At 37.8% G+C, this 25,294-nt stretch overlaps 1 protein-coding gene across 4 annotated transcripts in view; it reads left to right on the top strand.

The window, feature by feature from the left end:
- LOC106137864 (homeobox protein homothorax) overlaps positions 1–25,294 on the top strand; it is a 293,141-nt gene that overhangs the window by 141,542 nt on the left and 126,305 nt on the right. For 2 of the 4 annotated variants that reach the window (XM_060949363.1, XM_060949361.1), the window contains exon 9: positions 12,658–12,744. In XM_060949363.1, coding sequence (XP_060805346.1) covers positions 12,658–12,744 — 87 coding nt within the window. Of the gene's footprint in view, positions 1–12,657; positions 12,757–25,294 lie in introns of all 4 variants that reach the window. The other 2 variants (XM_060949362.1, XM_060949360.1) reach the window with 1 other exon arrangement.

The following is a 25,294-nucleotide window of genomic DNA, read 5'->3' as shown; positions in this document are numbered from 1 at the left end:
AGAAAAAAAGTTAAACTAAAACAACAAAATATTATAAGGAAAGTTTTTTGTAAAATTAAAATATCCGCTTTAAAACCTTTAAACCAAATTTACTTTATAAACATCCATCATTTGCCTATTAAGCTATATAAATGACCTATCCGCGATCTATTCAATTTAATTTTCACCATAGCCTGCATTGATTTTTCAATACCGTAATGTGACCATCTACCTCCTAAAGAAATTTGCAAGACGTGGCCCATCTGTGATATATTTAATTTGATATTTTGTGCATAGCGTGCCCGTTGCAAGTTTCGTGGGTAATGGGCGGGCAGCAGGCGATGGAGTGGTGAAAAAAGTAGGAGAGACCGACCATGGTTTAATGACGATGAGTGGAAGGAATTCAGCACTGCACCAGTGATTAGGGTGGCTGCGATAAGATACCGTTATAAAAGCGCTTTATATATATATATTTTCCTTGTAGTTTTTATGAGTCGTTGTAAAGAATTACATACATACTACATATGGTCACGTTTATATCCCTTGCGGGGTAGACAGAGCCAACAGTCATGAAAAGACTCAATGGCCACGCTCAGCTAGGTATTTGGCTTAAGATAGAATTGAGATTCAAATAGTGACAGCCTATACCTATTTTAGTTGCCTTTTACGACATCCATGGGAAAGAGATGGAGTGGTCGTATTCTTTTTTTTATTGGTGCCGGGAACCACACGGCTTAAAGAATAAGAAAAAGAATTAGAAATACTATTCTTGTTTGTAAGTTAGTTTGAACGTGACTGATGCTCTGTGGCGAGGGAAAATATCGTGAGAGAGACTTATTATCAGTTAGCATTCGAAAATAATGTGAGTAATTGCTTCACTATTTCAAACTATACAGGAGCTACTTATAAAGATAAAGAGACACTGTATCCTACGATCGCACTCAAGGTTGTATCAGCCTTCCGATTATATGACCTGAATCTCGAAAGGAGCGCGCTGCTCTTGCGTTAAATTTCATCATCAGCGCAACGAGAGTCGCTCCAGGTTATTGACTACCTGGTTTACCCAAGTTCCTCCTTCAAGATCACGTAACCGGAATGAAAAAACTAAGAGGATAGTGATGACAATAGCCACAAGTTTATAGTAATTGCTAGCAATTTTTTCACTTACTCTTGGCAGTCATGCACAACATTTCACAGAATGCAACCGTTAAAACTTTCCAATATTCCCAATGGCATTTAGAAAGTCTAGCCTTAAACAGGCTCGCGCTACACCTGACAGAAAGAACCTGTTCCCGTGATAATTTGGAGCTGTCATAATAACATTGTTTTATGGTCCTGCGTGCTCACGAACCCTTTAAAAAGTCGCCATTTTGAAAAAAGAAGAACTGAAAAGTCATAATTCCCGCCCAAATCCCCCTTTGACACGTTCAGTAACGAACCAATCGAACTCAGATTCAAATTTCGAACACAACATCCAAGATGGCGACCTTCGCAAGTCGTATATCAATCGTGATTTACGCGCCACGGTCGAGGTCGACGACCGCCCGAATTTCGTTCAGAAATGCACTCGCCGAGTAATTTATTTGTGACCATCTATTATTTTGTAGACTCACGAGGTCCTAAACACAGCTGACATTAATATATCATTTTACGCGGCGGTCCGTGTTACTTTGTTGCCATCTCGATCGTTCGTACGGCGGAGAAGTAGGTGGAAGAGTGACAACGATATGGGGACATAGTTGTTGCGTTTTCACTTTTTATAGTAGCAATATATTTGATCAGCTGATCGTCATGACGTTAACTACTGGTGTCGGAGTAGTGAATTTCATAATTTATATTTGAGTAGTTTTTTGTTGAGTAGGTCGTGGTTTATTTATAATGATGATTATTTATCTAAATGCCGCGGTCGCGAGCGCCAGTGTTGCGGTTTTAGACAATTTATTGGAAAATAATTCATTATATAATATATATGCCTGATTAAAATGCAGTTCAGATGACAAATATTATGTTTATTATCGGCTGCTAGTGACATAACAGTTTTGAATAAATTATTTTCGTTTTAATTATGAATTTTCGAAAGGGAAATGACGGGAGTTACATTAAGTTATTTTATTATTATTGAAGGTTCAGTGTGTGCTTATATAAAGTAAATAATTTACTTTCTTGCTGATTAGGTAGTATATTTTTCTGGACAGACGTAATGGGTTAACAAAAACACTAATCTATAATCATTAGCGTACCACAAGTTCTATAATAAGCGAGTGTGAAATCTATTTTATACATACAAGAATGCAGGGATCGTGGCAAATGCAAAGATGTAGTCTCTGCCTACACTTCCAGTAAGACTAGTGATACTTCCAGTGATTTATATATGTAGGTATTATTGCACTACGCAATCCATAGTGTTAGTATAATTAGTAACATGATTTTGTAAGCTCCTGTATATCTCATACCTACTTAGAACGTATAAAGCTGTATGTAAGTACGCATCTACATACATACATACATATGATCACGTCTTTATCCCTTACGGGGTAGGAAGAATCCCAAGTTTATAAGCCTTTCCCTTAGTCGCCTTTTACGACATCCGTGAGAACGAGATGGAGTGGTCCTATTCTTTTTTTATTGGTGCCGTGAACCACAAGCACGCATCTGACAGACAATAATCATCCATATTCCAACAGAACTGACAAAAACAAGAGTTCACAGTCCCACACACGTGCTACGTGGTAAATATTTTTGGAGGCCATCGATTTCCGAAATCCATTCCGTACCCTCGTACGTCGTACCTACGCGCTACGCCGCGTTGCGTTCTGTAAGCTAGATTAGGAAGGATAAGATTCTGGCAGGTCGGAATGTGCCGTTCGAAATTTAAATATTTGAAAATGTTTTCGTTCATCAAAGTTTTTTTTTTGGCCGACTGAAATCTGGAGTTCGAACTTGGATATGATGAAATAAATAAGTAGGTACAAAACTAAGTACCTAACTAGGACTATCGATTCACAAACACAAACGATGTGAAGCATACTAATAGTAGGTTTCATATTTTCTCTCTCTGTCTATGATTTTGGTTAACATCAGTGAGCGAGAGAAACAAAAGATGATAACCCCGCCAATACTATTATAATAACTATTATTATAATACAATACTATTATAAAAATAACAATATTTTTTAGAATAAGAAGTATTCTTCATTTAGCGCCCAAATTATAAAATATATACTATATGGCTACATGGCTTTACGGGCCAAGCCTTCCTTCTAAATACGTCCAAAAGAAACTTTCTGACATTATAGAGGAACTTTCAAATTTTTCATTATATATGAAAAATTAAATATGATATACATATATAAATTGACATAAAGCCGCATCCACACTACTCTTTCCCGTTGCGTATCGCACGGCCTGCTATCATTAATCTACGTGACAGTTCAAAATTTAGTTACAGAGGGCCCCCTCCCCCCACCCCGCTCCACGTGGCAACTGGCAACTTTTTGAGGGATACCTAAACAGGGTTTTAGTTTTGGGAACTGTTACTACGAATTAGAGTTATTTATTGCACAGGGTTGAAGCTGTTATTTAAAATTAGATTGATTTATTTTTTTCTTATCAAGTTCTTAACAAAAACACATTGGAAGCAACCCTTACTTTGAACCTGATGATGCGCAATCGATAGATACGCTTTTATGAGGTAATTTCAAGAATTTCTATATTCAATACTCTTGATAAACTAATCTGCGACCGCGTATCACTATCTACTGCAAATGTTTCGTGTGTTTGTCTGTTCGTGTTGACTATTGTATTACAAAGGGTGCATAAGCAGGCGTAAATTCAGTAGCGAAACGCAACGGAATCAGAAACGAAATGCCTATTGTTATAAATAACCATATCGTCGCGTGTTTTGTGGCTGTACGCCATTACACGATATAGATCCTTATCTTCCGATGAAAAATTCCGCATCTATGGTTTGAGAAATTAAAAAAAAAGAAAATCCCTCTTTCATCAAACAATTTCGAATTTGATTCGATTTTTGAACGTCCTACTCGGATTTCGTCTAGGTAGTCTATAATCGTAACATTCTGTTTTTAATTTCATTTTGGTACCTACACTAAGACCTTTTAAAATTCTGATCTTATTTATCACTCTATTTTCCCTGCCTTAAGTTGCTGCCCTCAGGCTTGCTAGGCTTGAAGGCTTGTCTAGACAGGCACTATCTGCAAATATGAAGAACATCAAATCAAAAGCAAAGAAGAAGGAAGATGCTTAAATGCCTATCCTACCATATTATTCATCAGCTACGGCTTAAGCCACCTTGACCTCGCTACTTCTTACCTCCTCGACCACCAAGTACATTATACACGGCTGTAAACATGTCATTATCGATCACGAGTACCAGGGCACCAGGACGGGAGGGAGTTTCGACAATGTAAGCGCACAGGGTGTTCCGAAGACGCCCCGCCGCGCCTGCCACGCACACGGCTCACGGAACGTATGTTACTGAACTGGCTAATTACTTTTATATCTACCCGATTATGCGAGCCTGGTAATTATTGTTAAGTGCCAATTGATTTTGAGATGATGGATTGGAGTCCAAGGTTGATTTTGCGAAGCCAATGACCATGTATGGGTAGGTAAAATATTTTTTTTTAATAAAAACAAAACGAGTATATTCATCGTACAATTGTTTTCATTAATAGTCATAGTCTGAGTCAGTTTTTCGATCAACTTTTTCCTATGCCTTGTAAAATCATCTCTCGTCTCCAACTCTATCGCATTTTTCGCTTATCGAATCGAGTGCAAGTTCTCTTTTGGAATTATAGTCTACGTTACATTGTTTAAGAAAGTTTATGAAGAAAGAAGTGGTTTCTAATTCGCCTACTTCTAAATCAATTTGCTCACATAGTTTTTTTCTTATATAGAAGTTTTTTAATCAACAAAGATCATTGACCTAGAAAGTCGGGCCTAACCTTTTAAAAGGCCTCGCCCGTAAGCCCGTGTCATACCGGCTTGTAATTTTTTTCTAAAAGTCGGCATGAATAATCACATTTTTCTATAGGTTCCGCATTTATTCGACCATCGCGTACTTACATCAATAACATCTTAAGTCCCATCGCTAAGCAACGGGAAACAAGTCTTGAATATTTTGTAATAAAGTCTATATTTAAATTGCGGGGCTCAGGGTTGTGAAATTTATGAAAATGACGGTATAATACTGTATATGTTCGACCCTCGGTGACTGGCACAATTTTCTATCGGAGTGTATTTTTGTTTTTTTTTTTTATTAGCCGACTGCGGCGAGGAGGGTATCGTGTTTTAAGTTCAATTTACATATTCATGCCAGCTCCAGCGAAGCATGAAGTAGTCAATACATTTATTTATTTGTCTTTTTCATAAAACGGACATTGCTCATAAATAAATGTTATTTAAATTATTTCGGTTGTACAATCTTACTTTACACACATTATTAGACTATGCCTGAATGCATTTTGAAGCCATATTTACTATTTCGATGATAAACATCGTAACCTTCACGAAAATCTATGAAATAAATATATACGGGAAAAATTACACAGATTGAGTTTGCCTCGAAGTAAGTTCGAGACTTGTGTTACGAGATACTAACTCAACGATACTATATTTTATAATAAATACTTATAAAGATAAACATCCAAGACCCAGGCCAATCAGAAAAAAATATTTTCTCATCAGGCCGGGATTCGAACCCGGGACCTCCGGTGTCACAGTAAATAATAATACGTGTATGAAATAGATTGTCTTAGACAAAAAACAACTCTAAATATAAATAATCCTTGTTAAGATTCGCAGTAAATATTTTGTTATTATATCCTAAGCCACTTTTCATCTTCTTCCTCCTGGCCTTACTCCTGTTTAAATCCACATCACTGCGATTTTTTTAAGCATGATCCAGGTTTGGGCGGGTCACACTTTTACACGAAGCGACTCCTCATCTGACCTCCGTAACCTCTAGGGTCTGGGGCATCTAACTCGTATTAATCCAGGTTACTCATTCAGTTGCCTGGATGTGCAGGTTTCCTCGCGATGTTTTTCCTCAGGTCAAATAAGAGCATCGGTTAGTATTATAAAAATTTATGACTCAGAAAAATAGTCATTGGTACATGACATACATATAACAAATGTAAGTAAGTAGGTACATACATAAACCATAAAAGAGTCGTTGGTACCTTAAACTAAGTCACATTGTATGATATAATTATAGCAACAAAATCATCACATACAAGGTGAAAAAATGAAATACCACAGCACGAGTAAATACTCTCAATCTAATTTACTTTTTGTTTATTTAAAGTCAGCCTGTGACCACTACCAGACAACAACCCGATCGAAACGTTAGGAAGAAACTGTATACATACATACATATAGTCACGTCTATATCCCTTGCGGGGTAGACAGAGCCAACAGTCTTGAAAAGACTGAATGGCCACGTTCAGCTATTTGGCTTTATGCTAGAATTGAGATTCAAATAGTGACAGGTTGCTAGCCCGTCGCCTTAAAAAGAATCCCAAGTTTGTAAGCATATCTCTTAACTGTATGTTCGCGTCAATTCCCGTTTGCAAACATAAATAATCATGGCCAGTTGGTTCTAAATAAATCGAAAAAAAAAGAAGTATAAACCCCCACTCGTGACGTTTTCAAAATACTGCCCGGTCATAACCAATCACATTACAAGTGCGTACGCGTATCAAAACATCGTTACGCACACCCCTACGTTTTGTTTTTTTTTTTAATAAACTATCGTGAAGCAAAATAAAGTACTTAACTCAATTTTTACAAGTTTTGTACCACTATGAATTTAGTTGAAAATTCCCCTCTCATTTTGTAACATAATATGCTTCTGAATTGAATACGTGTTAATTTTTGATAGGTAGGTATGTATTTAAAGGAGATATGAAAGTGACAGGTTGCTAGCTCATCGCCTATAAGAAGAATCCCAAGTTTATAAGCCTATCCCTTAGTCGCTTTTTACGACATCCATGGGAAAGAGAAGGAGTGGTCCTATTCTTCTTTATTATTGGTGCCGGGAACCACACGGCGGATGTGGTCAGTCTCTTCAGGACTGTTGGCTCTGTCTACCCCGCAATAGATATAGACGTGACCATATTAGTGCTGGCAACTATACCGCTTATTTCTACCCTCAAATCCAAATTTGAATATAGAGTCTCAAATAAAAAAAAAATGCCGGTCGTCGACCCGCGTTCGCGTAGTACGCTATCCATTACTCGCTGACGGGCGTTTTTCAGCGTTTGACAGCGGCTGTCGACGCCGACGACTGTCAAACTCAACCTTGACACTGGCTGTCCATCATCGATCACCCGCGAAAGTGGAGCGATGTGTCTTGTGACGTCACCGGTTGTGCATTGACCGTGTTTATGGCCATTTTTGCCTGTCATATAGGTACATGTGCCTGTCTCCCGTGGGGGTGGGCAGCGGCTATGGATTTACAAGCGACATGATCCTTACTGGTCATTCTACTACCAAGACGGTGCAGGGAGGAACGATGGCTTTTACTTTGCAACGATCGCTAAAAATGTTTCTTGCTTCCTTTTATTCCTATATTCCGTTTAAGCTATATATTTTAAATTACATATTCTCACAAAAAGGGTAGACAGGAGATAATTCAGGTTCAATTAACGATATGAGAGAAAGAAAACTTAAGATACCTACACCTCCAAAAACAAACGATAATTGCACGATTATTTAAATTCGCCCGTTGTTTGAACGCGCTATGATGAGAGTATGAATCACATCAAAGTTGACCAAATAGAATAAGCGAAAACTTAAAAGAAATATATTGTTTTGGGCAGTTCAAAAGAACTAGCCTAATCTTAAATTCAATCAAAACCTTAAATGTTCGCTGATATGGAAAAGTCGCTGTATTTTATACAATCCATTCTTTCCCAAAGCAGTGAAATACTAGGACTTAATACTTCTAGTTATTTACTCTTAAATTTTTTAGTTATATCGTACGTCTGCATAAGTTCAGAGCATACTGTGGGCCGTTGAGTTTCTCCATTTGTCATTCTACAAAGCCGAAAAATTGCTTCGTACAAGCAACTCTCTCTATTTTCCATATAGATAACAGAGTGACCAAACCCTGCATACCACAAAAAGACAATAAGTAATAAATCAGAAAAAATGCATTCTAAAAACCGTTCGGAAACGCTTCTAATTGCTCCCGCCCAAGGCAGGGCGGGCCGCCCGCCCTAGCACCCCCTATACAAATAGCAATAAAAACCATTATCGCGTGCACAGAAACGCCTTTACCGACATTCTGAACTTGAACCCACTCAAGCAGACTTCGCAAAGTCGTAAGACAACGGACGGCTGTCAAAGGAATATTCATTTTATGGGGAATGTTTCAAGGTGTGTTTTCGATCGGGGATGGGTAGGGTCGTTGCCTTGGCTGGGGGTGGCTCCTGGGCTTCTGACGTATAACTCATCCGTAGGTACGCCGTCCAGATCGATAAGGTACCTATTAAGCGTAGAATGTTTGTTTTTGGCTTTCCTTGTATTTACTACGTAAGGAGGATGTAATGGCAACGCCTTGTATTGAATCTTGTGTCAGCTGTTCCTCTTGGTTCCCAGGATATGCAAGTCAATCAATGGAAAGTCATAAAAACTTTTAGACGATACGCTAGCAACCTGTCATTTTATCTCTGACGAATCTCAATTCGTCATTTAACGGTTATTTTGACAACTCGTTTCTTTCTTGTGATGCTAAATTCATAACGTTGCTGTTCATTGGGCTTCTTGGGTTACTGTAACTGCAAATAATACGTACTTCCTGAATAACTCGTTAATAGTTTAGCTTTATGATGAAAGATAAAAAGTGGTTTGGTGTCAAGGAAGCACTATACTATATACGTATGACGAACTGAAGTTTTCTCAAGACTGACAAGTTTTGAAGGTAGAATACTGACAAATTTATATAGTCATAAAATTTTTGATTTCCTTAATTGGCCTTCGACAAGATCTATCTGCAGGAAGAAAAAGATTCCATTCGGAATTCTTCTCTACCAAAAACAACATGAGCTAGTAAGATTAAGGTTTAATTGAACGAAAACCAGTCACATAAGCCTATGAATAACATAATACATATAGGTTCGGTATGTGAGATCGATCGGGGATCAAAAGCAGTTACAACGGGAGGTATCGGTGGGCCATTAAGGAAATTGCTGTATGCGGGGCCCCGAGCTTGTAGAGGCTCATGGACACAGACATACACACAGGTATAGATGGCCAAGGCGTGTACTCAGTTTTTGGCTTTTTTTGAGTTACGCTCTTTTGTTTACGGACGGTGCGTGGAAATAAGTAGGTGGTCTATTTATTTAAACGGAATTGAGATTCAATTCAGTTCTGCAGTTTTTTGTCAATATTTGTTACTGCAGTAATAATTTTTTTAACAATATTTTCCACAACAATTAGAAATTACAAAATTTTACTTGTACTTAATTCAACTATTAACTTTATATTGAAAAATTACCGAGATTGAATATCCTTGAATTTTGCATAGATTGTTGGCACAAACTCTTTCCGCCATTTTGTTTTCATGAAATGGCGGTTACTGGTTACTGGACAAAATCTTATAAATTGTCACATTTCTGGCGAATATCCAGCGTCGACGGTTTCGAATTCCTTGGCCCTTGGCAAATATGCAGTGCCCTGAATTTTAATTCCTTCTTGAAACAGTTACAGAAATCTAAATCGAAACGTTCCAAAATCTAGACAAAAAAATAAAGAGACCTTCCGACAGCCAGAGTCCTGTACCAGGGGCACATAAAACACAGGGAGTCTCTACGGAGCAGAAAAACTCGCAAGTGATTTATCGTGAGAAGAGCGACATCTTCGCGGGCCGCTTTTATATTTCGGGTGCATATACGTACTCGTACAGGTATCTCCGTATCGCCCGGCAGGTGCTGTTCTCCTGGTACCGTCCTAAGATAATTTATGTCTTTTCGGATCGTATTTTTTATTGCCATATATCCATAGAGATAAATAACATTACATGAAATGGCCATATAATGTCAGTTCCATTTTAGAATTAAACTGATAAAAATATTGTACTTAGTCATTTTTACAATGTGCGTTAAAGTTTATAATGTTTAACTGCTTAGAAAGGATTATGAATCAGTAGGTTTCACAATAAAACAATCGTATAACATACAAACTGTAATTTCATTAGACCTGCAAAAAGAAGCGTTTAATTTACGCAAAATAATGAATACTTTAAACAATAAAAATGTTTACGAGTAAAAACACAAAAGTCAGGTGAGGCGTACAATAAAACAAAATTTAAAAACAAAAAAAGAAATAGAGGTGGGCCGCGCCCGCGCCCTCTACGCGTACACACTAAAATTGTTACAATGGAAAGAAGGAATCGTTAAGACAATAATTAATAGTGATTATCGAGTAAAAATAATTGTAGGTTTCTTTAAATTATGCCCGACTCAGAGATCTAATTTCCGATTCACGCAATCACTGTTATTATAAAAATCTGCTGTTCCTTTGAAAGAGTGATAGAAATCAAAACAGATTTCGAGGCACCAATTGTTTTAATTCGAATTTGGAACGAGAAAAAAAGAATTATGAATGTGTAATTGGTACGTTCAAAAAGAGAACTTTAGCATTGTTTTTCTATGTTTTTTAAAACCGTAATTGGTGTTTTATAATTGGTTGGCAGTTACATTGGATTTTTAGGTTAACTCGAAATAGGCTTACCTTGTTTGTATGTATTTTACGTAATTTTGTGAATTCAAAACGGCCAGATATATTAGTTAAACGTTTCTTGAACAACGTTGACTTAATCCAACTTGTCACCTGTGCAGCTTTCTACTGTGTTTATAGAAATAACTTTTTCAAGCTAATTAAGAGTTCGAGTAACTCTATTTCACATTTTTCAATTTGATCTCTTTGTTTCTATAAGTTTATTCCACAGATAATCCATCAATAAAATTACATAAACAATATAACAGAATTATTCATTTGAAAGTATGTAAAAATTTTTTTGTAACAAGAAATAAATACAATATTTACCTTACCTTAAAATTATTTTTTCTACCCATATTCTTGGCAAAATAAGAACAGCGGTGTCACACGAGCTCGAGTGTAACAGGCATATTTAGACAATTTCCTTAACAAATCCCTCTGCAAGGGCTCGCCCTCATATAAATAATATAACGCTGCCACCTCGGCTACCGAATTCGCCAGGTTATTACAATTTTTCGCGTTATGAATATCGTCGCGAGGAGCGCCCTAATATCCCCAGCGCGGGGGAGTCACACCTCAGCAATTTTACTTTAATTCTTATTTAGAGTGCCGCCTTATTTCGGTTACAAGATTTTTAGTATTTGTTTATGGCGTTAACTTGTTCCTCGACTCGATGGGGCCGTTTTCGCTTTTTTCAACGACGTAATTTTACTTTATGGTTTCCAGTTAGTTCTTTGCTTGGGGGATGTAAACCGCAAATTGGTCATAAGATATAATAGGACAGGCACCAGGATAACAGAAGAGACAAAGTATTCAAATGAGGAGACGGGGTCAAGGGCTTTTATTTTCAAAAATCGAATGTTCATTCCGACTCGCGCCGCGCGGCGTCATCGCTCCACTATCAATCATGCATGCACCATTGCGCTGCGCGAGCTTTTGTTCGAATTACGAATTTCGAAAAAGGAACATAACACGAGAGAAAATTATGGTGGTTGCGTTCTTTTTAAAATTTGAATTTGGAATTTACCCCCCGCAGTGTTGCCCGCTGCATGCAACAAACATACAGCACTGTAGTATAATTATCGTTCAATTAAAGAATTAAAAAGAGCATCGTTACTGTTACTCTTCGTTGAAACCTCGGGTTTGTTTTAATCAACTTAATTATTATTTGAAAATTGAATTTCTAAACATGACAATGCGCTCACTAGTGTCATAAATGTGCAGAGGCATGAAATAAGTAATGGTATACAGTGTGACACCGTTAAAAAGTAGGAAAATTGCTAATGGTGTATGATATTGCCTCCCCTTATTTTTAGGGTAAGAAAAGATTGGGGTGGCAACACCTTCGGTCTCCCAGGAGGTTTTTTTAGTCGAGTATTTTTTTCTTTTGGCGTTTTTTTGCGTAATGATGCCGAGGTCCTGGGAGAGTTGGACGAATCCATTAGATAGGCGGGAAGAGCTTAATGTAGCAGTTTTTTCTTTGGAATCGAAATCTGTTGAAAAAACGATGTCGCACGCATGTGGCCCTGAGGACATTAGTACGAATTGTAATGGCTTTTTATCGCGTTCTACCAATGAGAAGGGCGGTGATCATCGTGGAAGTTTTAACAAGATTTAAAAAAAGTATGTTCCCTTAAGAACGATTAAATTAAACTCTCTGGGTGGTGATATGAGGTAGTGCTATAAATATAATCTGTTTAGAATCTTTCGTAACGAAATTTTATTATCCGCAATAATCATTAAGAGTTTTCAGTACATCCTACGTATTATATCACCCTAGAAAAATGTAATCAAATTGTGCATCCGTGTAACATATTTATTTGATACGTTGATCTTTATTTTTCTATGTCACCATTTCTAATTTCTTCAAAAATCGAATTATCCTTACTTATACTCAACAAATTTTTGAATTCAGAACTCTCATTGTTTCAGGCAAATGGTGCCCGTCGCGGCGTGAGTGGTCGTCGCCGCCGGACGTGGCGCGGCGGGTTTACTCCTCAGTGTTTCTGGGCAGCCCCGGTGAGTACCCAGGTAAATATGCCGGCGGGCAACGCGGTCTGGTGCGAGCGAATTGTGTTCCAAAATTCGAAAAATAAATTTGTTTTTTTTTTTTGTTTATTTTAATTAATATAGAGCCAGTACTTGACAATAGAGAAGGCCTACTTTCTGATATGGATAATAAAAACGACAGATGTATGGATGGCGAATTTTGTTTTACCATATACCTATATATAAATTTATTTAATTTACCACACATAAAGTTCTCTGTCAGACCCAATAGTTGACTGGTAGATAATGCTTCTAGCATTTAGTCAGCCAATTGTGACATTTGTAGATTTTTTTGTAAAAGTTTAAATAAATAAATATATTTGACAGATTGTTCCAATTTGGTAGGTAGGTACCTAAAAATACCCATACTTACTTTATTTCCTTCATAAAGTACTATTCTACAACTATCAGCACTTGATTTTGGGACACTATTCGCTCCATCGGGTCTATTTCACTATTTACACGTAGAAAGTTACCATGACAACGTCGCTGGGAGAAATAGAGGCCATCCATCAAGTTTCTGACGGTATTGGAAACAAACAAGGTCAACTGTTACGCGAAAATATATATATTTTTTTAGATTATGAAACAGTTATTTTCAGATAAAATTAAATTTATTGTAGGCTGTAAACATTATTAGTGTTATAAGAATAGTTCCGACGGTAAAAAAGGTAATTTTAGGAGCAACCCCTTTGAAAAAAAAATAGTAGGTATAGATAAAAAAACCCCTTGACGTATTTAGTGTATAAATATAAAGCTGAGAGCGTTTAACCAAGCCAAGTTTATTTTAGTTATTGTTTAAAATAGTATAGGTATGTACCTACATACTTATAGGACAAATTATTTACCTACACGGAACTAAAACAAATTACTTCATAGAATATTTTTAAATTTACATAAAATGTGAACTTAACTATTTTTTTTATTATCATCATTTTGTCATCACCATAAATAAATATGTCATCGGCAAATTCAAACTCTATGGTTCCCGGAATAGTGATGCGCCGTTGCATCGACTCTCGAGTGATGTGCGATTGTATCGAGTGTGTTAAGTATCGAGTGCGCGCAATGCAGATGACAGCCCATCGCTCATTGCTATCGCGTTAGATCTGCCGTCTTTGGTACAAGGTCGGTTTTTTTAATCAGAAACATTTCTTTCAGTATTTTTTTAAAAATAACAAATAGGTAAACGTGTCGTTCTGCGTAAGTATTTTTTGTGAATATTTATTTTTGGATTCATCAAGTTCATTGAGTTTTTATTACTGCGTCCTCACAAATAACTGATTTGTTAGATGAGAACTCAAAATTCTTGAAAATATACATATCAAGTCACATCAACTTCGTAATCATAACGCCATCTATCGGTTCTTGATAATAAATTAGCCATATCGAAACATCGATCAAAATTGGGCTTTAGGGCATTGTAGTAAAGTTACAATTAAAATAACAGTGTAATGCACTTGTTCCATTGACGCGTAAACTTTGAAACAATAGCTGTTCTGTTCGCACGCGGACTAATGTTGATCCACTGTCCCACTCTCATTTTCTCGTAAGACTATTACCTGTTTCTATTACTCTGTTTTTCATTTATTACTAGGGCTCTTCAGTTAGTAAGAAAATTTTAAATTTGTTCTTGTGAATTTTTTTTCGAGAAATTGTTGTTATTGAGCGCATAAAATGAATGTCATTTTAATAAATCAAGAACAAGGATAAAACTGATTATGAATTTGATAATTTCAATGTGTTTAATCTTTATTGTTTATTTATATACACAATTGGCAAATTACTATTAAAACTATTTGCGAAAAACTCAACAAAACTCCGACAGAAAGAGAGGTAATAAAGGAAATCGATTCCGCCGTCAACTGAAAAGGTTTCGACTGTCGTGAAAGAGCGCGCGCGATTTCGTCTTTACGACGTGTGAAAGAGATAAAACAATTCCTTATGTCGCTATTCTTAAGTCGTTTGTGTGTCCGAAATGGCACTTTACTCGCAGACATTAAGGTCGCAGTTTCATTGTTGTGATTGGATATTGACGATTGCGGGGTATCGTAACGGAACGTTATAACTTCATTTGGCGGTGTTGGTGATTGCAACCTTCGGCTTTAAAAAATAAGGTCGTTATTTGTTTGAGTAGTAGGGAGGGAGTAACGGCCTTGCAACGAATATGTGGTTACTATAGTAACAGAAGCGTTGGAATTTTCGTTGCCGTCGGGAGTTCTGAGTTGCCTGCTCTCGTACGTTTTACCCAAATTATTGAACAATGACGTCTACATCCATAATGTCACAAAAATTGGTGATAATTGTGATGTTTTCCGCTTGTTAATACTTATCAGACTCATTTATGCGTCCACTGTTGCGTAGGCGATGTAGGTCTGAAATCGGTGCCGTCTTTTTTTGGGATAGGTACCTACTATAAATTTTTTAAAGTGTATTTGATCTTTTTACGACATTGAAGTAATGACATAATTTGTCTGAGATGAAGTCTGCTAACTAATTGCACATTATTTCTAAAATTAAAACAAAGAGAAGATTTTTTTTCGATTGCAGTTGCCTTATGCATAAGTATTTATTTAAAAGCTTAGTAAATGCCTATTATACCTAATTGTGATTCTTAACATAAATAAAAAAAAAACAGAGAAATATGACGTAAAATATTTAGTTGTACGCTTAACATGTTTTGCAACTTGTGATTAATTCAAATTTCAAATAGCTAATTCTAAATTAGGAGCCGACAGAGATGGCAAGCGACTGATACGTTGGCGTGAGCAGGCAAGCAGTAAATTGCTCAATTTGTGCCTCGGCTCAAAGGTGCCTTCGGGTTCCTTTTTCAAAAATCCAATGAGATCGATCGCTCGCCATGTCCGCAAATTAGAGCGGGAATCGTTGTTCGTTAGTGGTTCGCAAGATTCAAAGGATCTTAACCTTTGATTTGCGAAATGTTAAAATTGGTTTTTATTTCTGTTCGACTTAAGGCACAAATTCTCTTGAGCCTTAATCAAATTTTATGTTTAGTAGAAATCAAAGTTAGCCGCTCGAGTGCGCAGAAATGCATTTCAGTATTACTAGTGGTCTCAGAGCACCTATACCTAGTGGTGAACCTTTTAGAGCTCGCATAGTTCTTGCCGCAGTTAAGACAAGAGTCACTACAGAAGTTTCCCTTCAACTATTATTCTTGTATGTACAAAATGGAGTAAATATTGGATTCATACATTTGATATAAAACATTTTGAATAGTGAATGATAGGCCTCGTTTAGCTGTTAGGCTTATTGATAGAATTGAGACTATAATGACACGTTGCTAGCCCATCGCCTAAAAGAAGAAGCACAAGTTTATAAGCCTATTCCTTAGTCGCCTTTCACGACCCTTCTGTTCCCATTTCCTCCTAGTCCTATTCTTTTTCATATCGCCTTTTTAATTCTATATCTCATTTTATTTTATATCGCGAGGTAAGGTTTCCGTGTAAATTGCTCTCGTGGCTTCATTACGTGTCATTCCATGACCAAACACTGCCTTCTAGACTCATGCTATCCTGGTATATCTATAGAATTAGCGATCCAAAGAGATACTGAATGAATAGAGTTGATTTACCTTACGTTATCAGCTGTAGAACGCGCGCGGCGAGGATTCAAGATATGTTGAGCGAAAAATTGAAAAAATACATACATACTTACATGTAGTCACGTTTATATCCCTTGCGGGGTAGACAGAGCCGATCTATTGGCTCTGCCTGCTTGAAGAAGAGAAGTTAAATGCTTGAAAAGACTGATAGGCCACGTTCAGCTGTTTGGTTTTATGATAGAATTGAGATTGAAGTAGTGACAGATTGCTTGCCCATCGCCTAAAAGAAGAATCCAAAATTATATAGGCAGGTCGATAGAGGTAAATACACTACATTTTTCCACTTGCCACGAGCCTCCATGAAGAGAGTTATGAGTGTGTATGAAGCGAAGGAAAGGAAGTATGCAGAGAGCGTGGCATACATATAGTCAAGTCTATATCCCTTGCGGAATTGACAAAACCAACAGACTTAAAAAAACTGAAAGGCCACGTTCAGCTGTTTGGCTTAATGACAGAAGAAGTGGTAAGATTAAGTCTCTACCTACCCCTCCGGGCAAAAGGCGTGATTTTATGTATGTAGGTTATATTGTTAACTTTCTGATGCGCGCTCTACAATAAGTAGTTACTCAAACAGCAGATGAGATACAGTGCAAAATTCACTTTGAAACTGGTTTTTCTCGAGTTAAAATTACGCTTGACTCTTGAACAATTTAAATAACAGCCAGTGATTCGCTGTGGAATAGGCTCGTTCGGTTCCCCGGTAAGAATAGGACCACTTCATCTCTTTCCGTGGATGTCGTAAAAGGCGACTAAAGTTGTACAGCCAGCTCTACAATATCTCTTAAGGCTTTATGATGAAATTATAATTATTTTTCGTTTTACGCGAATGGAGCCGCGAGTAAGATACCTACTAATAACTCTGTAATATACCTCCCGTGATTTGTTTGAATTCAATAAAGCTGTGAACTTTATTGTACCAGAACAAGAGTTATAAAGTTTTTATTGATGGTCATATATAGTATAATAAAAAAAAAACACTGGAACAAACAGTGATTTGAATGGAACGCAGTCAAATCAAACGTTTCATACAAATATATAAGAAGAAGTATTTAAATCAGTGTGAAATTTTTTGAATGATCCGCGTTCCTCGTCTTTTTGTATGATACCTACTGTAATTTGTTTCATTGTAGGCACTTGTATCGCCGTGCCGTGACCCGGCCCGGGCGGAATGCCGGTCCGGTGCCGGTGCCGCCGATTATATGCTAATATACACGAATAAACTTTCGATTATGTTAACGAACGCCAAAACGTATGCGACCTCTCCCGATAATACAGTTAATTATGACGAGATTATCACCGGCTTCAGCTCGCCTACCGCTGCCAGCATGTCAATTCTGCTATTTTATTTTAATCCGAAACGGATCTGAAACGTATTGATGACAACTTTTGGTATTCTACTAACAATTTGTCAAAACGAAGCCGTAACGCATTGGTTACGCAGCCGAAACGGTTCGTTTGTCGTATTCTGCTAAAGGACACATAACCTTCCGTTTGCCGTTCGGCTATTATTTCGTATTCTGATAAGTTTTTGACAGTAGGTCCGGCCGAAACGCAACGGTTCTGCATTGGTTGAATTGTCCAAAGTTACGGTTTTGCATCGGCAGCAAATAACCAACCGCTTCCGTTTCATTTGCGTTTCAGCTATCAACGTAAAGTTACTGGAATACCGTTTGACAATATAAACGCAACTGTAACCAAGCTGAAACGCATCCGAACTGTTTCGGTTAACAAATAGCAGAATTGGCCTGCTGATAAGAAGTGTCATAAATAGCTCGCAATTATTACCGGGCAGATTTTAAAAGCACACCCACGTCTTCATTAAAAGCACTGGCTTATCGTTAAAATCGATCTCGTTACGAACAATGAAACCGTCGAAACAAAAACCGGCCGAGCGGTGAACGAATGCGAGAATCGTAATCGGAGCGAACGTCGCGCCAAATAAAATAAAACCTCAATCAAAAATCTAAAGGCATTCGGTATCATAACCGGAGCGGTGCGTCGACCCGGCCCGCCGTATGAAAACACGAGCCGTGTGGGTTACACGCCTGCTACGAAATAAAAAAAAAACAAAAAAAAAAAAAACAAAAGTATAATAATGTAACGGACTAAGTATCCGTCTTAAAAATACGCCTCGATCTCTGCGCGCGTCTCGGCATTAACGCGTCGGTGGAGGCGTGATATACTGCAAATGGGACCTATTGCCTTGACGGCTGAAGGTTGAAAGTCCGCGGGTGCATCCGAGAGGACTCCTCGCTCGGAGGGCCGGGGGGGTGGAGGGCGCGGGTGGCGGGGGGCGGCGGTGATGGATGGCCCAATCAGGCGGCGTGGCGGTGCCGGCCGCGCTAATCGCGCAGTGCGCCCTGAGACCTGAACGCACACTAACGCCCGGCGCACACACGCGCCGCAGCCCTAGGGCTCCACAGATGAAGCCTCCGATACCACTGATAACAGGCAGAGGACTTTCCGAAGGCATCACGTATCCGCAAAGGGAAGTCCACAGTGAAAATCGATGGAAACAGCCGAGACGGCCCGGGGGCGGCGGCTCGTTCGATGAATAACGCCGTATTTACGTCTATATCCGGACCGGGCCGGGCCGGATCGATAGCCACCAACTGTTGTAAACAACCGTGCGCTGGGAAAAAAGCGGCGAGTGTACACCACCCCTAAGGGCTATTAACGGCCACGTGACTAATTTCGGGAGCTGTCACGAGCAGAGTCGTTCGCACGTGGACGCGGTGTTTGTCGGCGGTCTGCACTCGCCCTTAGCACACAATGCGTGTATGACTAAACGTTTCTCTTGGAGGGACAATTGTCTCGTTAACCCCGTCACGCCGATTCATTGGCGTTCAGTTTCACCGCTTCACCTGCGCCGGCGACGTGGCTGTATCGATGAACAACTAAAAAGCATGTGCCGTGTGGTTCCAGGCACCAATACAAAAATGAATAGGACCACTCCATCTCTTCCCCATGGATTTCGTAAAACGCGTCTAAGGGATAGGCTTACAAACTTCGTAGTCTTAGTTAGTCTTCCTTCTCATCAGCGTCCATCCATAAAAATTCGTCTTGATAATTTTTGATCCACTTACTTCAGTATGTCATTTTTTTAAACTCATTCAAAATATTAAGGCCCGTAGAATTAAATATCACAGTTGTTCTTCATCCTCTGGACCTTATAGGCATAAGGCCTTAGAATTAAAAAAACAAAATAATAATAAATCAACGGACATAGCATTTTGTCCTTAAGTGCCCTTTCTCCGACTAATCCCGACAGAATTGAAACGAATCTAATGAAACGGGGATTCGAAAGAAAAAAACGACTACACCGAGATGGCCCACAATCATTTTAACTTTTTTCCATTCGCTCTCGAGGCGTATTTTTTATTATTTTTAATTCTATCCCTGGATTTGCCCTTTTTTTTCTTTTCTGTTGCCTTTTCATAAATATTTTTTTAAAATCGGATTCAGTCGGGGACAAGCGGAGCGAATGGATTAGGATTTAGATTTCGGGGTATGTAATTTATGCCCCTCTTTGTTGAGATATGAATAATGAGAGAGTGAGATAAATCTTCACGCTATCGGCGGCGGGCCGGACCTGCGAAGGACCATCGTCTATTAAGCAGATAGCGTTAATCTCGATGTTTTAGGGCAATATTCAAGACTGTATGCAAAAGTATGTTTCCTGCTGTCAACTGTACCTCAAGTGGGTACAGTCGGACGTATAAGTTTGTTTGTTTGTTTGTAATATCTTTATTGCATAGAAATTTACACAGTAACAAGAAAATAGTAAGTACATAGTTATAAAAGAAACAAATCACTTGCAATGGCGGACTACAAGTATTATACAAGGTGGTTAAGATTCCTCTGAAGTTATCCGTGTAATAACTTGACTAATCCAATTTAGGGCTCCACCACATTACTCACCCGTATGACGCACAAACCCGAAAGATGCCCTATGTGGATGGGCCCTTAGTGCCTTAAAAATAACGCGAACCTTAGGTTACATTTCTGGTAAAACACTACACAAACAAACACTAAATAGATGATGATGAACTAAGTTATATTCTTCTGTATTCTCCGCGTAAAAGGCGACTAAGGGGTAGGCTTATAAACTTGGGATTTTTTTTTGGCGATGGGCTAGCAACCTGTCACTATTTGAATCTCAATTCTATCTTAAAGGCAAATAGCTGAACGTGGCCTATCAGTCTTTACAAGACTTGGCTCTGTCTACCCCGCAAGGGATATAGACGTGATTATATGTATGTATGTACTCTCCACATTTTGTACTCAATCGAAAGGAGAAATAATGACCTTTTTTATCTCATCTCAAAATGATACAAATCGCAATCTTATGGAATAGGCACTAGATCTTCGATTCTGCGTGGGATTCATATCTTATCATTACCTACCAAGCAGTGTGGGAAACGTGTTGAATTGATACAGAAATTGTGATTGTGCCTATTGCTTTTATTATAAACTGGCTACGCCCTGGGGTTTCGCTCTCGTGGAATTTTCGGTACCTATAAAAAGATAGATATAATATTAAAGGTTTTAATCTACCCGCGTGAAAGAGTTACAAACAAAAAACACATATAGACTTACAAATTGTCGCAGATTCGCCATTTAAAAACGATGGTCCTTCGTAAGTCCGGCTCAATTATAAAAAAAAATTTGAAGGAATTCATCAATTTTATATTCCCAAGTCAGATTTCTGAGATCTGCTACCGTACATTGTAAAGTTACTCGTTCACGTCTGGAGATATTAACCGCATTCCAAACATTCTCGTCTATCATAAAACCCCGGTTATACATCATACGATTTTAACTAAACGCTCGTCTTTAAGTAGATGGCTATTTCATGAAATTACTATAATTTCGGGCAAACAAAACTACGAGCTGTCAAAATTGACGTCGGTAAATCATCGACTTGGCCCTTTTTTTTGTTGTGTATAATAATTTCGTTAAGGGCTTTTTAAACGAACGCATATTTGGAATAGTTGTTGGTACTTTATGGTCGGGATCATTTGTATTGGAATTTAACGAGTTTTGAATTTTAAATGGGTTTTGAAATAAGCCAGGATTAGTGTTGCTGTTACGTCCACTATCGATATACTATCGATGGTGGATAAAAGAAATAATATCGATAGAATTATCGATCCTTTCGGTGGCCTAGTAACATAAAATACTTTTGACTCTCAACAATACTAACAATAGTATTGAAGCTCAATATTTAAAGCACTATTGTTAATGGGCCAAACGATATTAAAGCTGATATCCGAGGTCAACTATCGATAGTCAATCTATCGATAGTTAGACAACACTAACCAGGATTGTACAGCACAGCATCAGCTGGACGGTTAAGTGAAGATCGTAATCTTATCTCTAGCTATTTTAACTGCTTCAGTAAGCTCTTTTTAACTTATTGACTACATTGATGAAGCTTCATCAGGTGAAAGAAATAATGATAAGATTTTTGTGTATAAATCAATAAAAAAATATTATATTATTATAAAACGTGTCAGGCTTTCTTTTCCGCGCGAAATGTAAAAGGCATACATACATATAGTTACGTCATTATCCCTAGCGGGGTAGACAGAGCCAACAGTCTTGAAAAGACTGATAAGCCACGCTCAGCTACGAATATTTGGCTTAATGATAGAATTGAGATTCAAATAGTGACAGGTTGCTAGCCCATCGCCTAAAAAAAGAATGCCAAGTTTGTAAGCCTATCCTTAAGTCGCCTTTTACGACATCCATGGGAAAGAGATGGAGTGGTCCTATTCTTTTTTATACTGGTGCCGGGAACCACACGGCACACACTTTGTTACCCCGTAAGAGATAAACACGTAAACTAATGTATAGGTAGGTATGTGCCTTTATTTCGAATTTTGGGCACACGCGTGTTTTCAAAATAAATACTTCCATGGCGACATAAGCTGACTCACCTACACACGGTATACCGCTATCCTTACCAATAATTTTTTGCCGGCACCAATATTTTTGCATCGAAATAAATGCAACTTTTTATTCATAAGCGTCCATTTCAAAAATAATAATGAGCCGGTTGTAAAAATCACGAATTTATATGAGGCCCCGATGGAGTTTAATATGATTTCTTATAGCGAAAACTCCTTATTAAATAAACTTTAAAACGAAAATTATGTCTCCGTAAGCAGACCGCATGATCACAATAAAAATGGGGATTTGACAAGATTAAAATTGTAATTCAAGTTATTTCTGACGTGCGTCTTATTGCTTTTTGCAACGTACCTACTTATAAGTTTTTTTTTTGAGTTCAAGATGCGTAACTTGGACGGAGATGCAACTTGTGTAACATAATTCTGACTGAGACACGATGCCTCATAAAAAAGTCAGGCTGACAAAATAATAAACTTTGCCTTTTAATTGTTGACGTATTTAAACAGTTATCAAAAGTACTTAAATGTTATTTTCTAAATTTCTTTAAGTTCATTTTTAGGTTAGGTATACCTACAAGTTTTTTTTTATGACTTATTTTTCAGTTTTATTTATTGTCAGTAGAACACTAATAAACCAATGGATGCTTTCTTTCTCGAATTTGATATGACGAATCTGTGGCACAAAAAAATAAAAAAAGTGTCATGGCCGCCTTCGCGCTTTCCCGCGCCGCTGTCAATACCCATTCCGATTGCGCGCCGCTCGTAAGTTTGATAGAAGCGCTGGAAGAGTTTAAGTAAATAACTGTTTAATTCGTGAATAATGTAATCTGTACGTGGGCACGCCGATACGATCTCTTGACGTATTTTCTTGACAAATGACTAATTGCGGCAATTGAGATAGGGTCTCGAATTTTTTGTTCGCCACTCAGACATACTGTTTTTATCAAACAACTTTTTAAGATGAACGAACGGAGTATCCGTTAGATTCACTGAATACTTCACTAATGGGTAAAGTTCAGATTGCTTAATTCACAGTTAATCACTTTTGAGAAATTGTTAGTTATCAAGTATTTTTGATATTAATATTTCTATACAATTTCCAATCAGTATGGCTGTTAAACTGAGATGAGATAAATTCGCAATTACCGATAATTTTCCCACATGTAGGGCAAGTATCGCGCTGGCAACACCGTTACCGAAGCGATCACGCCGCCATTACAAGAGATTACCTCTAATGTAATGTGTCGACGATTTGAAATAATCACAGCAGATTACAGCCGCGTATCCGCTGTGTTGCTATTTTAATCAATACCTTGTTGTATCGATACTATCAATGGATCGCCTGGACGTGCCTTGAAAATTATTGTAATGATGGGAATTTGAACGAAATCGTTTTAAGGTCGATTAAATAGTGGTTTGGATTCTTACTTTTTTTTATTGTTTGCTCTGATTTCTACTATTAGGTATTTTTTTTTAAATCGTCTTTAATGCATTCATCGTTTTTTACGATTTAATTTTTGTATTTAGAATTGGAATGTTTAATATCAAAAAAAGGAATACACACCTACTGGTTTGAAATATACTTACGGCTATTGACATCCGAATCGTTTTAAATTAAATGCACGGCCGACATTTAAACAGATTGGTTTTAAACACGCATTTAGCGTCGGGCGAGGCGACAACCGCATAACAACCTTTGCGGTAATGCGAACCAACTTGTTAGGGGACTGTAAAAAGTGTAAATAAAACTGACAAACGAACGGACAATAAACTAAGATAACGAGAGCTAGCTAACCATAATACTTGCCGGGTGGCGAAACGTTCCTGCGGTCGACGCGACTAGACGTTACCACAGCCGTTTTGTCATTAGCGCAGAATGTAAAGAGACCTTTTTTTTTAAACTGAGCATTAATCGATTAGTTTTAATAATACTGGCAAGTAAGTCGTTTAATTTTGAAAGTGGAATCACTTGTTATTACAAATTTTTGTCACATTGAATAAGTTATCGATTTAATCGCATAGTACAGCTATTCGGTGGCAGATGGCTCTGCACGTATACTGAAAAATTGCTGTACCCACCTACCAAATATTTTTAAATTTAGAATGCACGAATAAAGGCACAGACACATTAAGCCAATCGTAAAGGTCAATTGGAGCTTGTTGCGGGGGGCGTTCATGCAAAAAACATGAACCTGGGAAACAATCATACGAAGACTGTAAACGTAAAAATGAGGCACGTATACGTATTCGGGGAGTCGGTAATTGAACATCGTATGTAAATGCGGCGCGCGCCCGCCACCTCCTCAATATTTATAATGTCCTAGTACCAAGCAGGTGAAACTCGTATTCGACTTATTGTTTACATGTCGCAGCTTTTATCGGAAACTCGGCATTGTTATTTCTTATGGAGATACGATGTCGCACACAAACTTCGTGTGTGCAACATTTCTTTTTTTTTTCTATCAAAAAGGTGTAAATTTATTTTAAGTATCGGATAATTTAATGGAATACAACTAGTACTTAGGTAAATAAAACACGCCTCTTTACCATACTGCATACCTTCTTACATACATACATACATATAGTCACGTCTATATCCTTTGCGGGGAAGACAGAGCCAACAGTCTTGAAAAGACTGGTAGGCCACGTTCAGCTTTTTGGCCTGATTATGAAATTGAGATTCAAATAGACAGGTTACCAGCCTATCGCCTAAAAGAAGAATCCCAAGTTTATAAGCCAATCCCTTAGTTGCCTTTTACGACATGCTTTTGATTTCATAGTCACCTGTTTTCATTCATCCCTTTACCTAACCAAAACCATCTAAGAATTCAATTTTCTATTCCTATCTCCTTCCACATCACAGTTTTACCTTATCACGTTCTGCTATTGTTCACGTACATAGGTAAGTCATAAATTTTTAAGGAAATTTTAACGACTAAGCGGAAATTCTATATAAACAGTAACATTTTAAAATAAAGAGAAG

This window comes from Amyelois transitella, chromosome 18 (assembly GCF_032362555.1).
Source record: "Amyelois transitella isolate CPQ chromosome 18, ilAmyTran1.1, whole genome shotgun sequence".
Taxonomy (NCBI): domain Eukaryota; kingdom Metazoa; phylum Arthropoda; class Insecta; order Lepidoptera; family Pyralidae; genus Amyelois; species Amyelois transitella.
This window is presented reverse-complemented; position numbering and strand designations above follow the sequence as displayed.